At 35.4% G+C, this 25,350-nt stretch overlaps 4 protein-coding genes and 1 pseudogene across 4 annotated transcripts; 4 read left to right on the forward strand and 1 right to left on the reverse strand.

The window, feature by feature from the left end:
* The first annotated feature begins 397 nt into the window (after positions 1 to 397).
* LOC121247433 (uncharacterized mitochondrial protein AtMg00810-like) lies at positions 398 to 1,587 on the forward strand. The gene is made up of 3 exons (XM_041145782.1): positions 398 to 461; positions 852 to 1,067; positions 1,181 to 1,587. The coding sequence occupies exons 1-3, from the start codon at positions 398 to 400 to the stop codon at positions 1,585 to 1,587; spliced, it is 687 nt and encodes a 228-aa protein (XP_041001716.1).
* Positions 1,588 to 2,862: 1,275 nt separating this feature from the next.
* Positions 2,863 to 6,705, forward strand: LOC121245889 (ADP-ribosylation factor-like protein 5). The gene is made up of 3 exons (XM_041143798.1): positions 2,863 to 3,015; positions 3,208 to 3,421; positions 6,081 to 6,705. The coding sequence occupies exons 2-3, from the start codon at positions 3,230 to 3,232 to the stop codon at positions 6,438 to 6,440; spliced, it is 552 nt and encodes a 183-aa protein (XP_040999732.1). The 5' UTR covers positions 2,863 to 3,015; positions 3,208 to 3,229; the 3' UTR covers positions 6,441 to 6,705.
* Positions 6,706 to 6,733: 28 nt separating this feature from the next.
* On the reverse strand, positions 6,734 to 10,351 carry LOC121245896 (guanine nucleotide-binding protein subunit gamma 2-like). The gene is made up of 4 exons (XM_041143805.1): positions 9,844 to 10,351; positions 7,284 to 7,336; positions 7,146 to 7,190; positions 6,734 to 7,044 (listed from the first exon to the last, which is right to left on the reverse strand). Exons 1-4 carry the CDS (start codon positions 9,985 to 9,987, stop codon positions 6,960 to 6,962), a joined length of 327 nt encoding a protein of 108 aa, XP_040999739.1. The 5' UTR covers positions 9,988 to 10,351; the 3' UTR covers positions 6,734 to 6,959.
* A 2,473-nt stretch (positions 10,352 to 12,824) lies between these two features.
* Positions 12,825 to 16,241, forward strand: LOC121245874 (annotated as a pseudogene).
* A 2,340-nt stretch (positions 16,242 to 18,581) lies between these two features.
* LOC121245894 (calmodulin-like) lies at positions 18,582 to 20,464 on the forward strand. The gene is made up of 4 exons (XM_041143802.1): positions 18,582 to 18,744; positions 18,891 to 19,048; positions 19,458 to 19,538; positions 20,032 to 20,464. Exons 1-4 carry the CDS (start codon positions 18,669 to 18,671, stop codon positions 20,167 to 20,169), a joined length of 453 nt encoding a protein of 150 aa, XP_040999736.1. The 5' UTR covers positions 18,582 to 18,668; the 3' UTR covers positions 20,170 to 20,464.
* Positions 20,465 to 25,350: the final 4,886 nt, after the last annotated feature.

The raw sequence follows: 25,350 nt of genomic DNA on the forward strand, positions 1-25,350 counted from the left end.
CTCCTCTCCTTCTTCATCTCCAATAATTCATTTTCCCATCCCTAAACTCATTTTACTTACTTCTCAAACACCTCGAAACCCTTCTCAAACTCCACACTTCTCATCTTCACCTCCTCAAACCCCACCCTCCCCATCTTCACCTCCACATGTCTCTTGTCCTCGCCACCACACTACACGACCTCCCTATCTCCATGAGTACATATGCCCCATCTTACATACAGAGCCCAAGACGTCTTCACCTGCTACAACGGCTTCAGGTACTACTCATCTTTTATCTGCTTTTCTTTCTTATTCTCGTTTTTCTCCCTCACATATTATTTATTTAAATGCTCCCACCTCTTGTGTTGAACCTTCATGCTATTCTGATGCTCTCAAACATTCTCATTGAAGCGAGGCAATGTCCGCTAAGCTCCAGGTTCTAGAAGCTAACTCCACTTGGACTTTTAAACATCTTCCACCTAGTAAGAAACTCATTGGTTGTAAATGGATTTTCAAAACCAAACTCAAAACTGATGGATCCATTGAGAGACACAAAACCCGATTGGTTGCCAAGGGCTACACTTAAGTTGAAGGACTTAACTACCATAAGATTTTTGCTCCTGTAGCCAAAGTGAGCATTGTCCGCTGCTTATTGGTCGTTGCTGCTACAAAAAATTGGAACATTCATTAGCTCAATGTTAACAAGGTCTTCTTGCACGACGATCTTGATGAAGAAGTCTACATGAACCCACCTCCTAACTATTGCACTCAGGGGGGGACCCGTGTTTGTCGACTCAAAAAGTCCCTATATGGTCTCAAGCAAGCCTCCCGCAACTTGTTTTTCAAACTAACTACTGTACTTCTTGATGCAGGTTTTCATCAATCTCAGGCTGATCACTCTTTATTCACTCTTGTTACTCACACAAACATCACTGTTGTTCTTCTATATGTTGACGACATCTTAGTTGCTGGCAATGCTCTTCCCCAAATTGAGTTTTTCAAGAATCTTCTCTCCACTCACTTCAAAACCAAGGATCTTGGCTCTCTAAAGTTCTTTATTGGCCTCGAAGTTGCATGTTCTTCTGCAGGTATTTTCTTGAAAATCGAAAATATGCTTTTGATATACTTTTTCACAGTGATCAACTTGGTGCCCGGACCGCCTCTTTTCCGATAGAATAACACTTGAAGCTTTTCAATGAAGATGAATCTCTGCTTCCTGATCCTAGCATTTATTGTCGTCTAGTTGGTCGTCTCCTTTACTTGGCCATCATTCGACCTGAAATTGTTTATGCCGTCAACATTCTTAGTCAGTTTATGCATGCCCCTCGTATTCCTCATATGTATGTTGCTACACGTGTTCTCCGTTACATCAAAGGGAGCCCCGGCCAAGGCATTTTTTTCTCCTCTTTTAGCACCACTCAGGTTACAGCTTATACTGATTCTGATTGGGTCAGCTGCCCCACCATCTGTCGTTCCACCACAGGTTACTTCATCCAACTTGGTACCAATCTGATCTCGTGGCATACAAAAAAACAAACTACTGTTGCTCGCTCTTCCGCTGAAGCTGAATACCGTGCCATGACTGTCACCACCTGTGAGCTCACCTAGCTAAAGCAACTTCTCACTGATCTTGGCATTCCTCATCTCGAGCCTTTCCATCTCTACTGTGACAATCAGTCTGCACTTCACATTGCTCACAATTTAGTGTTTCATGAACGTATTAAATACATTGAGATCGATTACCACATCATTCGCGATAAAATTCGCTTCGGCCTCCTCAAAGTAATTCACACTTCTTCACATGAGCAAATTGCAGATATTTTCACCAAAGATTTAGGCCAGGACCTTTTATATCATTTCTCATGCAAGTTGGGCATTACGGATCTTCATGCACAAACTTGAAGGAGAGTATTGATAGAATCATCTCTTCCCATAATTATGGATTGCACAAAATCAGAGATTTCTAATTTTTAGGCATAGTTTTAAGTATTTGTTACAATAACATCTTTTCTTTATATGTAAATTTCTATAATTAGTTTCATTGTACACATATATATTTTGTAAAGCAGAATACAAAAATAACATAAAATATTATTCAAACACGTCTCCTTTCTCTCTTAATACTAATTTTAATTTTAATTTTATATAATTATTCTTTATTTTAATTATAGTTATAAAATAATTGTAAATTAATGGTAAGTTTATCATTATATATTTACATATATATATATTGAATAAATCTGCACAACCTCCTCACACTCTATACTTCACAATTTTTTTTAATTTTTATTATTTTTTTCTTTTGTCAAATATTTATTATATGAATAATGAATAGAAAATTTGAAATAATTTAAAAAGAATAAATTCAAAAAAAAAATAAAAAAATATTAAAAATTTAAAAAATTTAAAAAAGTGTGGAGTGTGGAGTGTGGTGGAGGTTGTGTAGCAAAACTCATATATATTAATATGCAACAGGCGGGCGGGCAGGTCTACCTCTACTCACATGTGTTAGAATCAGTCGTAAGCTCTCTTGTACCCATAATTACATCTATGTTATGTGAAATGTTACTTATCATCGCATATCATATATATTTGTTATTTTTATTATTTTATTTAAATATATATATTTATACATTAATATATGTATTTTTAAATAGAAAGATAAAAATAATAAATTAAATATTAGTGTGTGATGTAAAAGATAATTAATAGAATTTTTTTTACATCCATTATCGCATTAGGCTTATTTTCAAGATTTGTTTATTTGATTTATAATGACAAGGGTCTACAAAAAGTGTGGGAAAACAATTGCGGAGTCTTCATGATTGATCCGAATGCCTGACCATAGTGAATCAACGGGTCTCTCCATATACACGTCACCTGCCACGGTGGCAACGACAACCCACGACGAGCATCCAAAATAAGTACTACTTTTTGTCCCTCACGCAAACCAGTTGATCGTATCCTTCTTCTTTGAAAGCATAATCATTCACTAGGGTTTCTCGGTAAACAACCTCCGATCTCTCAACAACCCAGGTTCGTTCATCTCTCACCTTTCTTTCTTTATTCTTTTCTTTAATTTAATAATTATCGTTTTGGATCTGAAAATTTTCACAAACCTATCATTTCAATTTAGTTATGTTTTTAAACAATCAGTTATCATTTATGGAAACCCAATTAGGAAAAGAACTGTTTGGTAAATTTACGTCCGTTTTTTGGATCGTATAGGCGGTTCTTGTTTTCGTATAAAATGGGCGCCATGATATCGAGATTTTGGTTCATGCTGTTCCCTGCGAAGGAGTACAAGATTGTGGTAGTTGGACTGGATAATGCAGGAAAGACCACAACCCTTTACAAATTACACTTGGGTGAGGTTGTCACTACGCACCCTACTGTTGGGAGCAACGTCGAAGAGCTCGTCTATAAGAACATTCGATTCGAGGTGAGATAGCAGCTTCGACGTCTTTTAACTTTTTGCATTTATGTATATTGTATATTTATCACCATTCAGGAAAGTCTTTCATGGGGGTTTTTTAGTTTTTGATCCATAATATATGGAAAGTGAATGTAACTCATGGAAATAGGGAACTTAGGGATGTGGGTTTTGGTGCGGCGGTGGATGTTTTAATGGTAGAAATTTTCTTGATCGTCAGTTGTAAAAAAAATAATTTTTCTTGGTAGTAATTATTGTTTAGTTCTCCAGAAATGATATAATTTGGGAAAGGTTTGATTTGTATAGTCGATTGTAGTTGTATTGTGCGACTGATGATTTACTGTATAATTGAGGATAGGTTTAGTTTCTCGACTTTTTAGCATTGGATTAGTTTAAAGTAAAACGTACTTGGCCATTTCTATTTTTCACAGATGCAGCACTGTCTCTTTGGAAACTTGTTGAAAAGCAACTATTGTGTCATTTATTCATCTCAACTATGTATAAGGATTGGCATTCATAAGTATCCTTGTTCCATTCCATTCATAAGATGAGATGAATGGGGAAATGAACAGTAATGAAAATTGATGAATCCTTCCTTGGTCTGTGCACTTGCCCGTACCTGTAGCCCCACTCTTCATAAGATATGTTTTTCACTTGATAAACTAGGCGCACTCGGGTGAGCCAGTCCCAAGGTACCATACAAGATGGTTGCCCCCCGCCTCTCAAGATTTGGTTCTATTGCATATCTGTCATAAGGCCAGGAAAACATTTAAATTCTTTACAAGCATTCATAGAGTCACATCCTTTCCCCCATCTTTTATTTTCTTTTGCTTTTCATCAATTACCATAAACATTTATAACATTTTCATTTCATATTACATAACATAAACATCAAATATTATCATTTACATTTGAACTTTTTCTGACAAGGCGGGCTATTTTACATCATAATAATTGAAAAAATCTTCAGAGAAATATTTTATTGACATTTGAAGAAAGTAAGGGGATGATCATATCTACTTGCCTCTCCTCAGCTTCATGAATTCCTATACACTTCACTTAGCAACCTCGATTGTTTACTGAACTTTATTAACCTCTTTTCAATCCTTCACTTTTGAGGCATACCCTTAGAGAACTTTCCTTTAACTTTTCTTTATTTTCTCTTCTTTGTTTTTTATTTTTTTCCCCATCGCTCTCTTTGCTCTTCTTTCTTCCTTGCTGTTTTCTCTGTCATCCTTCAACATGCCGGTCCCTTCCCAGTTACAGGCAAAGTTTTCCTTTTGAGTAAAATGCTGGCCTCTTCTTCTTCTTCTTCTTCTTTCACACTAAGCGGCTAAGTTTCCCTCTTTCAGGTAAAACTCATGTGCTGCCTACATTTCCTCCAATGAGGAAATTTTGTTCGGCTTTCTTTTATTTATTTGTCTTTTTTTCCCTCTCTTTTACATATCTATACACGTGTTTGCTCTAGGTGAAGGAAATCAATTCGTCACCAGAGATAATAACAAAGTGACACGTGTCCTCTCTCTTATTTATATTTTCATAAATTCTATTTGTACAACTACCAAATTGTCGCCAAGTTTTGAAAAAAATTACAAAGTGCACTTTTTAAATGTCAGGGTATTACACAAATTGTTGCTGCTTTTGCTGTATTTGTATGTTCATGGATATTCTTCTATTAATGGCTGTATATACAGATTTCACCAGTTAATTGGCTGAAGGTGAATGTAGGATTTACTTTTAGAGTTTTGAGAAATTATGCTCTGCACTCCCAAACTACCATGGTTTGTTCAATTTGCATCCTAAAGTCCCAAAAATGGCAATTTGCATCTAAACTGCTAAATTCTGTCAATTTGTAAACTGAATTAAGATTTAACTATTAAGATTGATGAAAAATAGGACCTGTGGCATGAAATCCATTCAAATCTTAGTTGGAGGTGCAAATTCCAAAATCTGGTAATTTAGTTAGTAGTTTATTGTACAAATTGAAAATGTAGTGGTAATTCAGGGGTGCAAGGTATAACTTCCCCTAGAATATATGTTGCCCTCCTCATCTGTCTCCTGATTGTGTTTGTTTTAAGTGACTGCCACTAAACAAAGTACCTACATATGACCTTTGATTGATCTTTACTTCGTGAATTTGTCTAGTCAACATAAAAGTCATTGTTGAATGAAAATTTGTATCATGTCTTCTATTACAATACATTTGAAACTTCAAAATAGATAAAATAAGAGTTGGAAGAAGGGAGAGAAGGTAATGAAACAGGAAAAGAAACTAGATATTATGAACGGATAGTTCTACAAATTTGTTTGTTGCCTTTTGCTTTTCTAAGGTGCCTTATTGTGTCGTATTCATAAAGATTATAATGGTTTTGTTGGATTACTTGATGCACTATTCTGGCGGCAAGGTCAATTACTCTTGAGTTTACTCTCCTGGGATGAGTCCAAATGGTTCTGGAGGTGAGGATTGTTACCCAAACTTGTGAAAGTCTTAAGTTATTCATTGGGACAAATGAATTTATAGCGTTAGTGATATTCATTCCTGTAGCTTTTAATGTGGGACGTGCTTGGAAAATGACTCAATCTGATTGAAAAGTTTGAAAAGTAGTTTATGCATATCTTAAATGCTAAGCATCTAAAATTAACTGTTTGCAACTACTGTTCATATCAGGTGTGGGATCTTGGTGGACAAGAAAGGCTCAGGACATCATGGGCAACTTATTATCGTGGAACTCATGCAATTATTGCGGTGATAGATAGCACTGATAGAGCCAGGATCTCTATAATGAAGGACGAACTCTTTAGGTTGCTGGGACATGAGGATCTACAACATTCTGTCATACTAATTTTTGCAAACAAACAGGACCTCAAGGATGCAATGACCCCAGCTGAAATCACCGATTGCCTTTCCCTTCACAGCATCAAGAATCATGATTGGCACATTCAAGCCTGCTGTGCCCTCACAGGAGACGGACTGTATGACGGTCTAGGGTGGATCGCTCAACGGGTTACTGGGAAAACACCAAGTTGAATAAGGAGCGGTAGAAATCAGGAAAAAATAACATTCATCTGTCCATTCATTCATGGGTTTGAAGGATGAGTGAATATAAACGTTCGTGTACCAACTAAACTGTATGAGAGCTCCTTCCAATCAAATTTGTAGATTGTTTTCAGTTTTGATTGGTCTTATAAAATATTGTATTCTACACAATAGATTTCAGGAAACACAATTGTCATATGGAACCATGGCGTATGAGATTCTCATGTTTTGTGTGATAAAGCATACTATTAAAACATTTGTTGTCGAGGAAAAGAAGAGTGGCATTACAATTGATATCTGTACCATTAAGCATTTCATGAATCATTTGACAAGGAATTTTTTTGCTACAAAGTCCCAGTATGCACAGTGAAGCATTCCAAGTAACATTTGCTAATGACACGGTATCCTCTAGCTGTATGAAACGAATCACAATAAAACTTTGTTCCAAGACTGTGAAGCCTCTGCCAGTATCTCATTATGTGAGTTAATTCCTGAGATTAGCAATGACCATCAGAATATCCAGCATCTGCAACCTTTTGAATCTTGAGGGCCCTCAAACCATCGATCCCAAAATGGATTTATTGGGCCATTTGTCCTGCCGAACCAGAAGAAATAAAATTTACATGAAAGGTAAAAAACTGATCCAGGCAGAAATCTTGAAGCAATGAAAACGTAAGGTTGGCAAATAAATATTACATTGGAAGCAAAGGATCAGGTCTTGGTTCCACGTTGCTCAGCGTTCTGGCATGCACATTATAAACTCCAGCTTGTGAATCCATAAAAGTAAAACTAAATGCAGATAAACATTCAACTACAAATTTTTTTCATTCTTACTCCTTGCATGAAGATGAGGCGCTCTCCATTTTCTCAAGCTGTTCCAGCTCCTCCTGCATGCACATAAAATCCAGCCATTCTAACAGCCGAAAATATAAACAAAGGAGAAAGTGCACCTAAATTTGTAGTAACTCAGACAGAAACCTAGATCCAAGAAGGGACTTTCTAATCAAGAAGTGCAATTACAGCACTATCTAAAACAATAAACTGAAAGGAGGTCATACAGAATAGAACGTGCCAATGAACCATCGTATTTTAGTAGGCCAGTTCGACCAGATGCTTTTTTGCCTCTCCACTATAAATTTCAATATTCAATGTAAGTCAGATGCCACAAAAAGAGTACAGTAAAGCATCGGGAGATATAAAGGTTATCCAGAATGAGAAGCACAGACACTAGAGTGGAAGAGAGGCACGGATAAACCCCAAAAACAAGGGAGATATGATACAGATACATTGTTCGACATCATGTGCAAGTTTATAAAAGAAAGCCGATGACGGGAAACATCTGGACATGACAATGAAGTTTTCCAGAAACATCTCTCTCTCTCTCTCTCCTTCCTTTTTCTGAAAGTATTATTTTCTCTCTCTTTTGGTGCTTTCTTTGGTGCAGAGCTGTGGCCTTTCTGTGTCATAAATTCAAACTTGGAAATATCACACTAACTAGTGTTTTGAACTTTTGATCATTAGACAGACCCAAAACAAGTAAAACAAGTAGACTGGAATGTTCATCCATAGGTTTGGAAGTGAATAATGGAAAGTAGTTTCCCTATTTTTTTATAGGTAAAAATAAAATTTGGCTTGAAAGGAATGAGAGGAGCTTTGAAGATAGGGAGTGTTCTTTGGATGAACTTGGAAATCTTTTCTTACGCTCCTTATTTCTTTGGTTTCAGCTATTGTGCTCAATGGAACTAGCGTTCGTGACTTTCTTGCATCACTTTCTAGTTCCCAGAATGTAATTAGGTGTTTTCTTTTGTATACTTCCTGTGTAATTAAGTATTTTCTAGTTCCCAGAATGCAATGGAAGGAGTTTCGGACAGGTTTGGGGGGTGGGATGAGACACAAAATTCTCATCTCATCTCATCTCATCTCATCTCATCATTACACATTTTTCAAATCTCCATACAAAATATAATAAACAATTCAAGATTTTCAAATCCCAATTCAACTTTTTCAAATCCTAAAACAATAATAATATTAAAACATAATATTTTAAACTTTCAAACAAAACACAAAATTCTCATCTCATCCCCCAAACCTGCAAGTACCAACTCCAAAATAATTCTTGTAGCCATCCTTCACAGTGTAAAGTGTTTCAAAAGCAACATGACAAACTCAAGTTACTTACCTCACCCTTTTTCCAAAATGGCCTAACCTGTTGATGGAAATCTCAGTCACAGAGTTCAAATGCCGTGTTAACTTCAGTGGCTCATCAGCTAGAGGACACTGACATACCTATGAAAATGTGGATCGCAAAAGAGCTTTCCATGACCCGATTGGAAATAAACGGGAAACAAAGAACTGTGTTGCTAGATTAGCCAACTGTACTGATTTATGACCCTATTTATTTAAAAGAGAATCTAGCCAAAGTTTTCCTTCTTTGGTTTTTTGGGAACCTGTCACTAACTCAATTGGGGTAAACGGTGATAAAAAAGAGGCAATCAAATTGACAATAATTTTATTTTATTTTCTTTGAAGGAAAAAAATAAAGGAGGGTAGTAAGATTTGAAAGTACCACCTTTTTTTAGAAACGTGCCCAACTTGCTAAACTTGTTTGAATGTTAAAATCGTCTTTTCAATTACTTTTGCTATAACTTATATGGTATTCAAGCAATACAAGCATACACCTCACGGTCATTTCTGGGTACAAGTATGTTTGCTTAAACCAATCAAAAAATTCCCATATCAATTATATAATAAACTAGCACTCCCAAAAGAATATGCTAGTTCCCCATCGAGGCCCTGAGCATTGTAGTAAAACCCTGATTCAAGCTGCCACTCAATAATAATGACCTGCCTTTCATCGGGTACCAAATTTGAGAAGGACTCTAGGGAGAAACTGTAACTCACATACTGTATCTGAGACCAATTATAGTTATATTTGAAACTGTAACTCACATACTCTAGTGTCAACATTATAGTTCTATTGCTAAGATGCTTAAGCTACCACAGCCCAATTATGTTTATACCTAAATCTGAAGTCTCTCAGCCTAAATGACTTCCTAGGGAAAGAACAAACAAATTAAGCCTTCATTATGGGTACCGTCTCGGAGGTATATGTAATAGTATATAGTTGTTTATGGATAGTAATAAAGAAGTTTTATTCATAATATAATAGGCATAGCCAAGTATACAAAACCAAGTTGATGACTTCATAGTGACAGCAAGAGAGTAGATTCATTACTGCATAGATAACCATTGTCTCATCCATAAACTCGGACAATCCGATAACTAAGCCTACAAATCAATAGAAAACTGAAAATTTATAAAGAAAACAAAACAACGCTGTATGAATTAACGAAGTCCAGGGAACAAAATACGTACAAAGAAAAACAAAGCTTACCTCTAAGAATCTAGCTTCCTGTTCGAGACGTTTAATTTCAGCCTGTATCAGATGTTTTCCTCTCGTATCGGAGGCTGACAAAGAATGATCCAGGTGGGTTATCGGCCTCGCGGATCCGGACCTACCCGATTGCGTCATAAGCATACACCAGCCAATAAAGAATAGAAAAGCCCTAGCTTTACAAATTTACAAACAAGCCGCCTATCAAAACCACCCAAGAAATGAGGTGATTCACCAAAGGGACCCCATTAGACAGCAAAACAAGGACGACCCAGAAGCCTTCACGTATCCCACAATCAGCTCCTTCATTACAGGACAAAGCCCTTTTGCAAAGGCGCGGATCTAAGAGAGAAGTTGGGGTTCTTGTTTGGCTTGTTTTACGAACTTTTCAAGGGAAAACAAAATTTTATTGTTATTGGGTTAGAGTGTTGTTGGCTAGAGTTTGTGTGAAAGCTGTCTCTTTGTGATTCTCATATTCTGTGTCCGTTTTGTCTCTCTAGGCCTCCATAGTCTCTATGCTTTCGGCTTTTTTGCAGCTCAACGGACAAATTGACGAGTGAAAAAGTCAGTTACAAAAAGGAAAGGACAAAAAAAAAAACTCGGATAATATTTTGAAACGTGTATTTCTACTCATCATTTCTATACGTATTATATTTATATTTATTTTATTCTTTTTAAACTAATTAATTTTTTCTATTCATAGTTCATATTCTATATATTTGATAAAAAAATAAAAAAAAATTATATATAATGTGAAGATGATCGATGATGAGTAGAATAAAAAGAAATGTTTTAGTTACAAAATGATTTTATAAGAATAAACTCACAGATTGATGTAACTTGATATAATTTTTCAGATTGTAAAATTATTTTTATTGTAAAATAGATCTAATAAATTATATGAAACTAAATTATATTTGAAAAGGAGATGAGATGAGATGAAATTGAAAATTTTGAGATGAGAATTTTGTAAGTTTAATTTTAAAAATCTCTTTATGGTTATAATTCTTCTCACAAATAGGAAACAATTGGATGTAATGATAGTTCATGTAACTTAAAAAAATAAATCGGAGATTTTGGACTTTGGAGAACCCTTTTTAGATTGGTTTTCATGAGATTTTTTGAAATTGGTGGGATTCTTTAAAAATAAGTTTTGGATTAAGAAATATTTTAGAAATGATTTTAATGGAATTTGAAAAAATAGCGTGGTCCATTGAAAATATGTTTAAGAAGAATATTTTTGTAAGAATTTTCTGTTGGTTTATGAAACTTTTTTAGTTTTTATTTGTTATAGAAATCGAGTTAAAATTTCAAGATGAAAATTATTTTTGAGATTATTTTGATGTAAAAATGTTTAGATCAAAAGTAAACAAATTTTGAAAAATTCTCTGTTCCCAAACAATTTTAATCAACTTACTAACTTAGGATACTTACAAGTGATATTTGAGTTATTATTTTTACAAAATAAACTGAACCCAAAAAAATTAAGAAGTTAGCTTGAAAATAGTCTAAAAAAATTAACTTGCCAAAAAAAAAAAAAAATTTACTTATCATCTCTACACACATACTACACCTATTTTATTTTTTTTTTTATTTTTCTATAATAAATATGTGGTGTATGGATGATAAGTAAAACAACTCAATTAATTTAATAAGAATAAAATAAAATAAAAAATAATAAAAATAAAAATAATATTAAAATGTGTAAAATGTATTGTATGAGATGATAAATTGCATCCTAAGACCAAAAAAAGAACAAGTATTTCGGCCCATTTTGTAAAAATAACATCGTACGTTTAAGTGCGTGTAAAACACGCCATGATTAAGTGCGTTTGGATGGCGGTAGTGGGGCCATTGGGTCTACACATGAAGTCTTATCCGGAAGTGACACGCCTTTGTTTTCGCCCTGCGTGTTATACACGCGATGCTTATAAAATAACATTATATTTACTGTTTTCAAAACATCGCGTGTTTAACATAAAATAACATTATATTCGCCCTGCGTGTTCTACACGCGTGTTTAACATTATAAAATAACATCATGTTTTATAAAGTTGAAATGTTTATTTTAAAATTAAATTCTTCGAATAAATTATACATATTATACCATCCTTCGATAAAATGATATTATCAATCAATTTTAAATTCTTTTAAGAGTTGAGAAATGATCCTAATATTATAGTCAAAGTATCACATTTATAAAATAAAATGTAATAAAAAAAGAAATATTATTGACACAAAGAAATTTCATATAAATAAATTTATAAATTGATATATTTTCTTGTGATACATTAGATTTATTTTATGATATAAATAATTTTACAATCTGACATACTACATATATGTCAGTTTGTTTTAAGTATTTAATTATGCTTAGAATTTGATTAATTATAACATGTTGTATTATTAAAATTATTTACATGATCTTTATTTTATAGAAGACTTTGGAAGAAGATTGGTATCAAAGGAAAATTGAAATGTGACCTGCTCGGTCAAATATGGGAAGCATAGAAGAAATTATTTTATATTAAAATTAAAAGTAATATTAATTTTTAATAATATTATTATTTTAAGATTAAAAAAATTAAATTATTTATTATATTTTATATAAAAAATTTAAAAAAATTATAATAATAAAATGAGATGAAATGAGATGAGATGAGATGAAATGTAATTATAAAAAAATCAGCTTCTTTGCATGATGTGCACGTATTGCTTCAATCTGTTAACTCCAGCGCAGAGAACCCTACACGTTCAGAAGGCCCACTTGTCCAGACCAACGGTTTCTAAACGACTAATTTTATATATAATTATGAAATACATAAATTTTACATAATTATTTTAAAAAAAGAGTAAAATTTATATTTTATTATTTTTTTAAAATAATTACGCGACAATTAAATATATTTTCTCTTGTTGAATTGCTGCCGAATGCTATTTTTTGGTTTATTTTTGGCGTCATGGGCACGTACATATCCCTTTGTCTTATTAATATTATTGTGTGGTTCAGCACAAGTTTTCACCCTTCCCGAAACTCTATCAGTCCGCAGCAACTACCAAACACCAAGCTCTAAACAACACCCCGCCCCTTTTCCGGTATCTCGCTCCCAAGGCGTAAATCCTTCCATTTCCTAACGGGGACTCTTTAGCATTGGTAAGCCGTGTTATCTTCCATACCCAATTTGTGAAAACTGTACTTTTTTGTATCTTTTTCTTAATGTAGTAACAATTTTAAATATTGTTTTTGAGGGTTTGCTTACTAGTCTTCAATTGTCACTGAGACACAGCATAGAAGAGTTTTCTCTCTGGGCTCTCTCTGTGCTGTGATTTCATGGCTTCTTCAGTGCTCCATGGAGCTGAGAATCTGAAGCTCGTTAGTGGCTTAGCCCCAACTCGGTTTGGCTTTGTGGGGTCAAATTCCCAGGGTAGGTGCTTGCCCAAGAAGGGTTTGGTGTCTTTTGGTAGGATTTATAAGGCCAGAACTTTGACTCCAAGATGCAGTGTATCATCCTCAAGGCCTGCTTCGCAGCCTAGGTTCATACAACACAAACAAGAGGCATTTTGGTTCTATAGGTTCTTATCTATTGTGTATGATCATGTCATAAACCCTGGACACTGGACCGAGGATATGCGGGACGAGGCTCTTGAGCCTGCTGATCTCTATGATCGCAATATGTTAGTGGTAGATGTGGGGGGTGGAACTGGGTTTACCACTCTTGGTATAGTTAAGCATGTGGATGCCAAAAATGTTACAATTCTTGACCAGTCACCCCACCAGCTTGCCAAGGCTAAGCAGAAGGAGCCCTTGAAGGAATGCAAGATAATTGAAGGCGACGCAGAGGATCTTCCATTCCCAACTGATTATGCGGATCGATATGTCTCGGCCGGAAGGTAATTTTCTCAGAGCCACTTTGCTTTGTTAGGATCTGTTTTATTCGTAAAGGTACGTACTGTATTGCACCTGAAGTTTTCATGCATTGCAGAGATTTTTTTTTTTTCATTAATTAACTGAAGATGTTGATATTTTTTGGGGCATTATATATATAGAGTCAAATTGAAATTTTAATTAATTTTTTAAATACTTTTGGGAGAAGATTTTGAATGTAAAAGAAGTAATATTTTTCAGAATGTTTAATCTGACTACTCAAAGCTACAAATATGCTTTGTTTTTTATTCTTTGGTTTTGACAAAGATAACATAGATTATTTACTGGGCAGAATCTGATAATTGGCTGATAAGTGTCATGCTATATACCTTTCGAAGGAAATAACTAATGCTATATTTTGAAATTAATGCTCAGCATCGAGTATTGGCCGGATCCACAACGTGGTATCAAGGAAGCATATAGGGTACTTAAGATAGGAGGTAAAGCCTGTGTTATAGGTCCAGTGTATCCAACCTTTTGGCTGTCTCGTTTCTTCGCTGACATGTGGATGCTCTTCCAAAGGAGGAAGAGTACATTGAATGGTTTGAAAAGGCCGGTTTCAAAGATATTAAACTAAAAAGAATTGGTCCAAAATGGTACCGTGGTGTCCGTCGGCATGGCTTGATCATGGGTTGCTCTGTAACAGGTGTGAAGCCCTTATCTGGCGACTCTCCTTGCAGGTAACATATACTTAAGGGCTTGCTATCTTTTTACTTGCAGATAAACGCTAAGAGACTCTTGATGTTGCCCTTTTTCCCTCATTATGATAATCTGCTCTTTTTTCACTTGTTTCTTATTTGGTCAATAGCAAGAATTAAATCCCAAAACCCAACCTTTGCCTTGTGGATGACTTTGTTCTTTACAAGTCTCCTACGAGGCTAGGAGCCACTTTTGGGCTAAATTTAATTAGTTGAAAAGATTTAGATATGCATGTCCTTGGTCTGCATCTGACCACTTGCATTGTTTGTAAATATTTGTTTTTATTGCTTTATGATAAGTGTTTCTTCAAGAGCATTTGAATATCATCATTGTTATTAAGAGATATTTCATGACACTAGAATTTGAGGTGCATAGTACCTCTTCAGAATTTTCCATAATCTCATCAGAGAATGAGAGGTAGTGGTAAATTTTCCCAATCAATTATGGGACTTGTGTAAAGATCACCAACATTGACTGATACTTGTACCTTCAAGCTACAAATTTTGTCAATAACACCATCTGTTCGAATCCAACTGTTAAGATGGCTAAAAATAGCGACATGGCACAATTTTAATCGTCAGATCTTAACAAAGGGTGCTATTTGGTATGAGGTGATAGTTGGAGGGTGCTATGTTCTAGGGTGAAAAGCTGAGAGGCAAATAAATTTTTGTTTAGAACTAGTCTCTTAGCTTAGAGGCAAAGAAGTTTTTCTTGGGGGTGGGGTGGATAACAATATCCCAACCAAAAGGAGGGATACACCAAACATGACGGGATTCTTGCATACATGGTTGCATCAATGTCCTCTGCATGGACACATATTATACGTTCCATGCATCAATGTCCTCTGCATCAACCGTCCGATAATAGGCCTATGTGTGGACTGATAAGTGGTTTATACGTTCTGGGGATTTAAATTACTCTAATCTTACAAATATGACTTAAAGGGTGTCTTTTTTCTCTTCTTTCTCTCTTTTTTGGCACCCATTGGGAGGGTCCAAACAAGTTGAAATATTCTTCTTGTTTTCCCTCGTTCAAGAGCACTGCAGTGTTATATGCCTGACTTGTGTAGTGCTCTTCTTCCCTTCGCTCTTGTATTAAACTTTGTAGATGCTAGAATTGAGGACAGAGGAGCAATTTTCTATTGTGTGGAGGCTGATGAGGCCAAAGCTTGCATACAAGAGGACTATAGAAGTTAAAGAGTAGCTTGTGTTAGGCCTTTTAACACCTGTCTGTTTATGTTATTTTCTACATTTTGTTTAATGTGAAAATGTGTTGCCTATGAATTTTCCACGACTTCCAAGCAAAAACAGTAGAAGTCTCTAAATGCATGCATCAGCTCCAATTGTAATTTCTAAGAGCTGGTTTACAATCGAACTTCTGGTGAAGTAGCAGGTATGAAACCGTAGAAGTAGTCAAGTTAACCATTGCTTTTGATAACTTTTGTCTTGAGAATTATCAATTCAACCTCTCAATTTATGAAGTGTCTTCATGCAGCTTGGTCCAAAGGAAGAGGATATAAAAAGGCCTGTGAATCCGTTCGTTTTCTTCCTTCGGTTCATTCTTGGTGCATTATCTGGGGCATACTTTGTGCTGGTTCCAATTTACATGTGGATCAAAGATCAAATAGTTCCAAAAGGGATGCCCATCTGAAATGTGAGGAACCAATGAGACTAGATAAAGCTCGTGATGGTTAAGCTAAAGCTTTCCCAGCCAATCAACTACATGTGCCCTTCCCTGCTCAAGATAAACCTGCTAAAGCGGTCATTTAGGCGGACAAACATGCTTCAAAGCTTAGTGCTGCTTGGGGCTATAACTCTACATCTCCAATATGGTTGGTATTTTGTTTTTGTTTTCTTTCTGAGCAATTAAAACTCCAACAAGGTTGTTGCAATGGTATTAAGTGCTGCTTCAGGTTGACAGACATGATTCAAAGCCTAGTGCTGCTTGGGTCTATAACTCTGCAAACCCCAACAAGCTTGGTTGTTTGTCCTTTGTTCTTTTGGTTTCTTTCTTCTTCTTCTTCTTCCCTCAGCAAGTAAATTTTGCAGCAAGGAAAATTCACTTGATGCATATAACCAACTTGATGATAGCTGGCATTTTTATTGATTCAAAGTCGTGGGAATAGTTTAATCTCCGGAAGGAAGGATGAGTTTCAAAGAAAATGGAAGTAATTTAAAAAACAAAATCAAATAATCTCATGGGATAAATTGCTCTGGTCATTAGTATTAGGAATGATTTAAAGTATTTGGTTGCAAGGACCATAATGAGAACTTCGATTCCTGAATTGTCAAGAGCTTGACGAGACATTGAATACAGCAGATGCATATAATTTGAAAATGTCAGATTCATCCTGGTAAATTCTCATTCTTGTGCAGAAGGGAGTTTAGATTTCATCATCATTAAGCAAGCAATGAGGGAAGCCATTTCCATGGCTAATCTTCTTGTTCGAATACAGGATAGTCCTTTTCCCGGTTAATCTACTTGCCAAAGTCGAAACTTTTGCTAGTCGATTCCTCTCATTCTCGGTCCCCTTTGAACATTGAAAGTCCAATTTATGGACCATGCCACTCCCACGTGTGATGCTTGTGAGACAAGATAATCGAGATTTAGGCTTCGTTTGAATGTTGGGCTGAGTTGAGTTTTTTATAAATAGTAAGGAGTTGAGATGGTAGAGTAAGTTATGTGGGATTCACTTAAGATGAGTTTAGATGTGTTTAGATATTAAGATGAGTTAAGATATATTTATGAAAAATTGAAAAAGATTGTAGGTCCCGCGTGTAAAAAGATATTGAGTTGAAAAAAGTTGTGAGTTCTACATATAAAGAGATTTTGAGTTGAGATGAATTTAGTGATTTGAGAGTTGAGTATTTAAATATTAGAAGAAATATAAATCTGAACTGAATTCAAGGAATCAAATGCAGTATATTCTTTTCTAAGCTGACATTATATTATTAATAAGAAAAAACGGTGCATGTAAAAAACAATAAACATAAAAAAAATTAATTGATCGTGGCAAAACTAAATTAATGACTTGGACACGAATGTTTCTCTCCCAAATCATACTTTACTACGGTACCGTTTCATCGAATAAAAGCAGAAAAAAGAAAATCAGGTAGTTTATTATTTCGTGCACAAACACCTTAGAATAATTGATTGATCACGTGCACAAAACCGAAAGAAACCATGACTTTTTATGCATTGAATTTTTTTTTTTTAAAAAATGACGCGTTATGTTAGAATAAAAAAAAGCATACTTACCAGAAGCTTAATTATTTTAAGTCCATATTGAATAATATTTTATTTAAATTTAATTTCTACTTATATTTTTATTAATATTATTAGCCTCATATATTAACAAATAATTAAAACTGCAGAGAAGCTCTCATCTCGTGCAATCTAGCTCTGGGGCATTAAGTTTTGAAAGCAACGTACACACCTCCCCATACGCTGTCTGTTACCCTCTGAATGCTCTTAATTGTCTCCTAGTCCTAACAGCTGTCCGTATATATTCAGTCAAGGTTTGGATATGAGATATTTAGAATTTAGCGTTTGAATAAAATATTATTAAAATATTAATTTTAATATTATTATTATTTTAAAAGTTAAAAAAATTAAATTATTTATTATATTTTATGTGAATTTTAAAAAAATTTAATAATTAAAAAAAATAAAATGAAATGAGATGAAATCGTTTCTATATTCAAATAGGACCTTAATTTTTTGCTACAATCACAAAAAATTAATATCATAAATTAATGTAATTTTATATAATTTATTAGATGTATTTTTTAATAAAAATAATTTTATAATATAATAAATTACATCAATTTATAAGATTAATTTTATACGATTGTAAGAATTTTTTCCTATATGTATTAATAGTCTTTTCATTTATATTTGTTTTTTCCCTCACAGAATAAAGTCCATGTAGAAGAAATGAAAGGTCATACGATTCTAATTTTTTGTTTTTGACTTTCAGGTCATACGACGATTCTTGTCTTGTAATAAAGCCAGACTACCAACTCCAGGCTATAGTACGTCATACGATTCATGTTGGAATTAGTTTAATAGTACTGCTACCCTTGCCTTGTTAAACTTCTACATAAAGCCCAGCTAAGCTTGAGCAATACTCAACAATACTCTGATCTCTTCTCTCTCCCTCTGTGTAAAGCTCTTTTCTTGATACTCCATAACAAACACCATGGCGGAAGTTCTGAGTGAGGAACAGGTTGTCGAGTTTAAAGAAGCTTTTGGTCTGTTTGACAGAGATGGAGATGGTGAGCATTTCTCCCTTATGCTTATGATCCTTATCATAATGGGGCTATCTTTATTTGCTTATTTGCACTACTTAGTGGTTCAACTGCAAGGATATAAATCGTTTTTTCAAGAATACTTTGAAGTGAAATAACATTTGATTGTGCAGGTTGCATTACTATTGAAGAATTGGCGACTGTTATCCGGTCATTGGATCAAAATCCAACGGAGGAGGAGCTTCAGGACATGTTAAGCGAAGTTGACGCTGATGGAAATGGGACCATAGAGTTTGCAGAGTTCTTGAACCTGATGGTCAAGAAGATGAAGGTAAAGTATAAATTACCTTAACTATCAATGCTAGCTACAATGTCATGTATTCATCTAACCAGACGCATCATTAATTTATCGTGACAAAAAAAAAAAAAAGGTGATCATCAAAGTTGTTCATTTTTGTGAGTTTATTCTATATGCTTGCCAATACACTCTAACTTAGAAAATAATAAGAATCATCATCCATTCAACCATCATCGCTTTTCATCTTATAATTTTGATCATGTGTCATTATATGATTGGTAAATAAGTGAAAAAGTTATCCGATCATACGATAATACTCGATATATGGACGATGATATATCGAAGAGACATGAGTGGTTAAAAGATATGTGAATTAAAAACAATTAATATTTCTCCTCTAGCCTTAAGATCATTGATATGTTTGGAAGTGCTGTTTTTATAGGAGACTGATGCAGAGGAGGAGCTTAAAGAAGCCTTCAAAGTATTTGACAAGGACCAAAATGGGTTTATATCAGCTAATGAGGTACTGTTAACGATCAAAAGCATTACTGAAAACCTTTTTGCCGTGTATTGCATCGTGTGTTGACCTCGACAAAATATTTAAGATATCTGATATGCATATATAATACGTACAGACAGCTGTGACCCAAAACAAGTATAATGAAAGACGTGTCTTCATTTGTTTAACACAGAATATTATTTCTATTACGACATGTTTCGTTGAAAAAATGTTATTTTTCATGGGATCTTTATGTTTCGGTGAAATAATCACAACGTTAAAATCATGTGTTACAATTAGCATTTCACACGTTCCTCCTAGCTAGTTTAGATTATTAATAATTTATTTACGTGGATATCTTAATCATGACAGTAAGTACGTAGTACTATAAATCTTGTACATTTTCTGCATGCAATGAACATCATTAGCAAATTCGCATTAGACATCATGCAGCATGCAATGTATCATGATCGATCTATACATTCGCAGTAAACATTAATTGTTTCGATGGGTGCAGTTGAGGCATGTAATGATCAATCTAGGTGAAAAGCTGACGGATGAAGAGGTGCAGCAAATGATCAGGGAGGCAGACCTGGATGGTGATGGACAGGTCAACTACGAAGAATTTGTCAAAATGATGATGGCCATCGGATAACCAATTACGTAGTACTCGATCGACGGACAAAATTATCATCGATTGAAGAAATTATTAATCTTATTCAAATTCATTATTTTCCAACCAGCTTGTTTCCCACCAAAAATAATTACTTCTTGTGTTTAATTTGTTGTAGTAGAAGTTGATGAATATATACGTACGTACGTCATGAATTACGTACCAAAAATTAGAACGACTCCACACACACACTCACCATTTGATCATTCGATCGTTCAAATCTAGATTCTATTGATCTTTGTTTTCTTGTTGAATATTTTATTATGTGTGCTTCAGATCATCATGTTGAAAAAATGGCAAATATATATAAATTATTTTTATTTAAATTTTCTTATATCCTCCAACTCATAGGAGGTGTGCTGATGTGAAATTTCTCCAACTTTAAGTTCCAAGGTTTGACTTTGACCGACGTTGTGTATGCATACTTGGCATATATGCAAGAAATTTGATGATCATGAAACTTTATCATAAAGGAGATGGATTCGGCTGTCTCTTTCATATTAACTTTTTGATCTTTTTTTTTTTTTAATATTAGTCGACGTTCCTATTCATGGCCAATATAGAAGTCCACTTTCGCAAATCTGCAAAACCGCGTTGAACATGATTGGCTTTCTTCTTGAATGATGCATGGCCAGCGTAAAAAAGAATGAATCTCTAGATACTATTTATCGTTGACCAGTGAAAAATTTCAGGCAAACAATCTCCTGAAAACTATTCATTTAATATATATAAAATATAAAATAATTCAATTACGTTTTCAAAACAATTGATTAGATTAATATAGGAAATATATATCACAACATTTCATGAAATATTCAAGATCAAGCAACAAACACCAATACTTTATATATATATATATATATATATTAATATATAAGAGGGTGAGAGGTTTCGAACTCATAATTTCTATATGAAGAATCAGATCATATGACATCAAACTATAAGGTTCTTGGTAACAAACACCAATCCTAAACATGCGTGACGAGTATTAATTTAAAAAAGGTTGTTACCTTTAAGTCTCATTTGGTTATGCAGTTCAAATTAGATCAGATCATATGAGATATTTTGAATAGTAGTGAGATTTTTGAGTTAAGATGAGATAAGATAGTTTGTAAAAAAATGTATTTGGATAGTAAGATGAGATAAGATATTTTGTAAAAAAAAAATATATTTGGATAGTGAGATAAGATGAGATGATTTTAACTTTTTAGAAATTTGATAAAGTGATGGGTCCCACCAATTATTGAAAAATATTTTTAATTATTGGGTGGGAAATATTATAAATATATTAAAAATAAGTAATATCTATTATTAATTTAAAAACTCATAAATATTTTGATTTTTCCAAAATATATATTTTGTAGTTGGCCGTGATTATTTCAATATTCTCAACTATGAATGCATTTCTTTGTTAAATGAAATTATTTTAATTATGACCTATTTATTGTACTATATTTTATAAAATTTAAAATATATTTTTATAATTATATATTACAATAAAATAAAAGATTCTAATAGATAATTATATATATTAAAAATGTGATAATTAGTATTACTGTAGCAGTACTGCAGAGGCAGATGAAACTTTGTAATAGATCAACTGTAACGGTACTGTATTGTTACTGTTGTGTTACTGTAGCGATAGTTGAAAAATCATAGATGAGATAAAATTTTATATTCTGCCGTTTGAATAGATATAGATAAAAGATGAAGTACAACCCAAATGAGATAGTTTGGGCATCCAAACCCAGGCCTATTGTCAAATTCTCATATATATCATCAGTAGGTGTAAATTAATAAGTGAAATTAAAATAGATTTTTGGGTCTCTGTCCCATCATGATCACATGCATGTATTGTATTGTGTTGTATGGATGGGGTAAATGGGGATCCTCACCGCTCCCTTTATGAGCAATTTATTCTTTATTATAGATGATCTTGTCATCCTAATTAGTTATATTTGTTGACGTGGCACACATGTCAAATATTGATTAAATTAATGACAATCATTTTTAATAATAAAATGATAATAATAAAATTTAAGGTTAAAAAAACATTATTTCTCATTTTTGTCTCTATGTGCATGCATGTTCGAGAGTTATATATGGTGCAAGAGTTCCAAATCTATGGGCCGTGGAGGTTGTTAAGGCGATTTAGACGTTGAGACGTTACAAGGTCTATGGTCGCGGGTCTAGAACTTCAAAAGCGTTGGTCCGCCATGACAAGTCTCATAAAACACAATTTCAGAGGGACGCCGGTTTCGTTGCCATTGATTCCATGGAGAAAGGAAATGCAAGATAGGCACGTACGTACAGATTGAGTTTTAATTAGTGCGCGTTCATGTCATCCAAGACATCATGTGTAACACCAGTGTCCAGCGCCTAGCCATTTTTAAATTTCTTTTTATATATTTATAAATATTCATACGGTAGATCTCTCGCTCAGCCAGCTTCTTCCCCCATATGCACCTCGTGATCCCATTCCTTTCCTCTACTCCCTTGTGCTGACCTTTTCATCTACCTGCACCCCGCATGCACCTCGTGATTCCTTCCTTTCCACTTTCCACCACCCAGATTCTTCTCTCTTTCGGTGAAACAAATTATTATTCGACCGTTGAGGACTTTCTGCTTTAATCTAAAGCATTTCACTTGAGTGCTTTGTATTTTATCAATGGAACTTAGGCATCGATCTACACCTTTCCTTACTTTGTTTTTCACGCATCACCCGTAGCCTCGGTTTCGTCCAACAGCTCAGCCACCCCAAAGCCCTTCCCCACTGTGCGCCACCGACCTTTCCACGAACCCAGCCCGAAACGCACACGACGGAACTACCGTGTGAGAGCACTGCATGCCCACCCATGCACGACCAATGACCAACCCAGCCACCGTAAGCTATAACCATCACCGTGAGCCTCCTGCGTTCTGCTAAGCCGTATACCAGTTGAAACCACCGCCCAACGCCTCCCCATAGCCTCATTTGTAAGCCACGTACTGAGAAGGGTTTGTAAATCCACCACACTGTAAAAGGTGGAGGTAGTTTTCTATTTATAGATATAAACGTACATGTACAACTATACAACACAAAAGGAAAACAATCATAAAAATAAATACAGCATCTCTACAATCATGGGTCAACTCCTACAATTGTGGTAACGGCTAAGAATCAAAGGAGGATTGCGGAGAATCCTCAACACCCCCCCGCAAGCTGAGCGTGGGATTAGAGCAGACACGAAGCTTGGAGCGAAAAAACACAAAGAGAGACCGAGAGACACTCTTGGTGAAGATATCTGCAACTTGTAGATTAGACGGGACATGTTGAGTGTTGATAGTACCGGACACCACAAGTTCCCGAAGAAAATGATAGTCAAGATCAATGTGTTTGGAACGCTTGTGAGAAACCGGATTAGAGCTTAAGAACACAGCACTCTTATTATCACAGAGAAGAAGAGGGCGATGTGTAGTAGGAACATGGAGATCACGAAGGAGATGCGTTAACCAAAGGACCCCAGCAGCAGTAACGGCAAGAGCACGATACTCGGACTCACAACTGGAGCGAGAGACGGTGGGTTGCTTCTTAGCACTCCAAGAGACAAGATTGTCACCAAGGTAAATGGAATAACCTGTAGTGGAGCGACGAGTGTCAGGACAGCCTGCCCAGTCAGCATCTGAGTAAGCAACAATACCAGTGGAGGATGAGGCAGTAAACGTCAAGCCAAAATGAAGTGTTCCTTTGATGTAACGAAGGATACGTTTGACAGCTTGAAAATGGTCATTGGTGGGTGCATGCAAATATTTACTGACTGAATTAACAGAATAAGTAATGTCAGGCCGAGTGATAGTCAAATATTGCAAGGCACTGACAAGAGAGCGGTAGAGAGTGACGTCGGTAAAGAGGGAGCCATCAGAAGAGAGCCGCTGAGCCACGACCATAGGGGTAGTAACAGGTTTGCAATCAAGGAGTTGGGCCCGAACAAGAATATCTCGAGCATACTTGGTCTGACTAAGGAAAAGACCACCGGAAGTGGGAGTCGCTTCGAGACCAATAAAGTAGCTAAGCGAGCCCAAATCTTTAGTAGCAAACTCGGAGTGAAGTTGTCGAACAAAGCTGCTGAGGAGAGAAGAGTTATTGCCGGTCATGATAATGTCATCCACATAGAGAAGTAAATAGATAAGATTCTTCTGACGATGAAAGACAAATAGAGAAGTGTCAGCACGACTGCAAGAGAAACCAAGCTTCAGAAGAAACGAGCTAAACCGGTGAAACCAAGCACGAGGGGCTTGCTTTAGGCCATAGAGTGCCTTTTTGAGTTTGCAGACATGAGTAGGGAAGCGAGGATCAATATAGCCAGGAGGCTGCTCCATATAGACATCTTCGTTAAGAAGGCCGTTAAGAAAGGCATTCTTGACATCAAGTTGACGCAGGGGCCAGCCATTGGTGACAGCGATAGAGAGAACAACACGAACGGTGGAGGCCTTAACAACAGGACTGAAAGTGTCTGTATAATCAAGACCAGGAAGCTGAGTATAACTTTAGCAACGAGGCGTGCTTTGAGACGATCAATGGAGCCATAAGACAGATATTTGGTTCTAAAAACCCATTTGGAGCCCACAATATTGGTGTTAGGAAGACATGGAACAAGATCCCAAGTATGATTGGCACGGAGAGCCTGAACTTCTTCATTCATAGCCGCAAGCCAAGCAGGATTTTTAGCAGCAGATTTGAAACCTTTGGGCTCAGAAGAGGTGAGCAGAGCATGCAGAAGACCAGAGGTGTGATGACTGAGATAGGCTGGATGACGAGGCCGAAAAACACCTGCTTTGGCTCTGGTGATCATAGAATGAAAAGGAAGGGTCTGGAGCTGGGCAGAAGAACCATCATGGGCTGGAGCAGAAGGTTCAGATCCAGCTGGTGGTGCAGAAGGCGGTGCAGGAGGGGGCTCGACTGGAACCTGCATGGACTCAGAAAAATCATCAGGGCATAATCTGCATGTAGTGGTACGGGTCCGAGAATTAGATGGATCGGATAGTGACATTGTAGGCATAGTGGGCTGGGTGGGGGTAGGTGAGGAAACAATATTTGGCTCAAAAAAATTGGAAAAATCAAGAGAGGACATGGGCTTGGCTTGGGAGGTTTTTAAGTAAGGAAAATAAGTTTCATCAAATTGT

The sequence above is a fragment of the Juglans microcarpa x Juglans regia genome, chromosome 1S (genome assembly GCF_004785595.1).
Source record: "Juglans microcarpa x Juglans regia isolate MS1-56 chromosome 1S, Jm3101_v1.0, whole genome shotgun sequence".
Classification (NCBI taxonomy): Eukaryota; Viridiplantae; Streptophyta; class Magnoliopsida; order Fagales; family Juglandaceae; genus Juglans; species Juglans microcarpa x Juglans regia.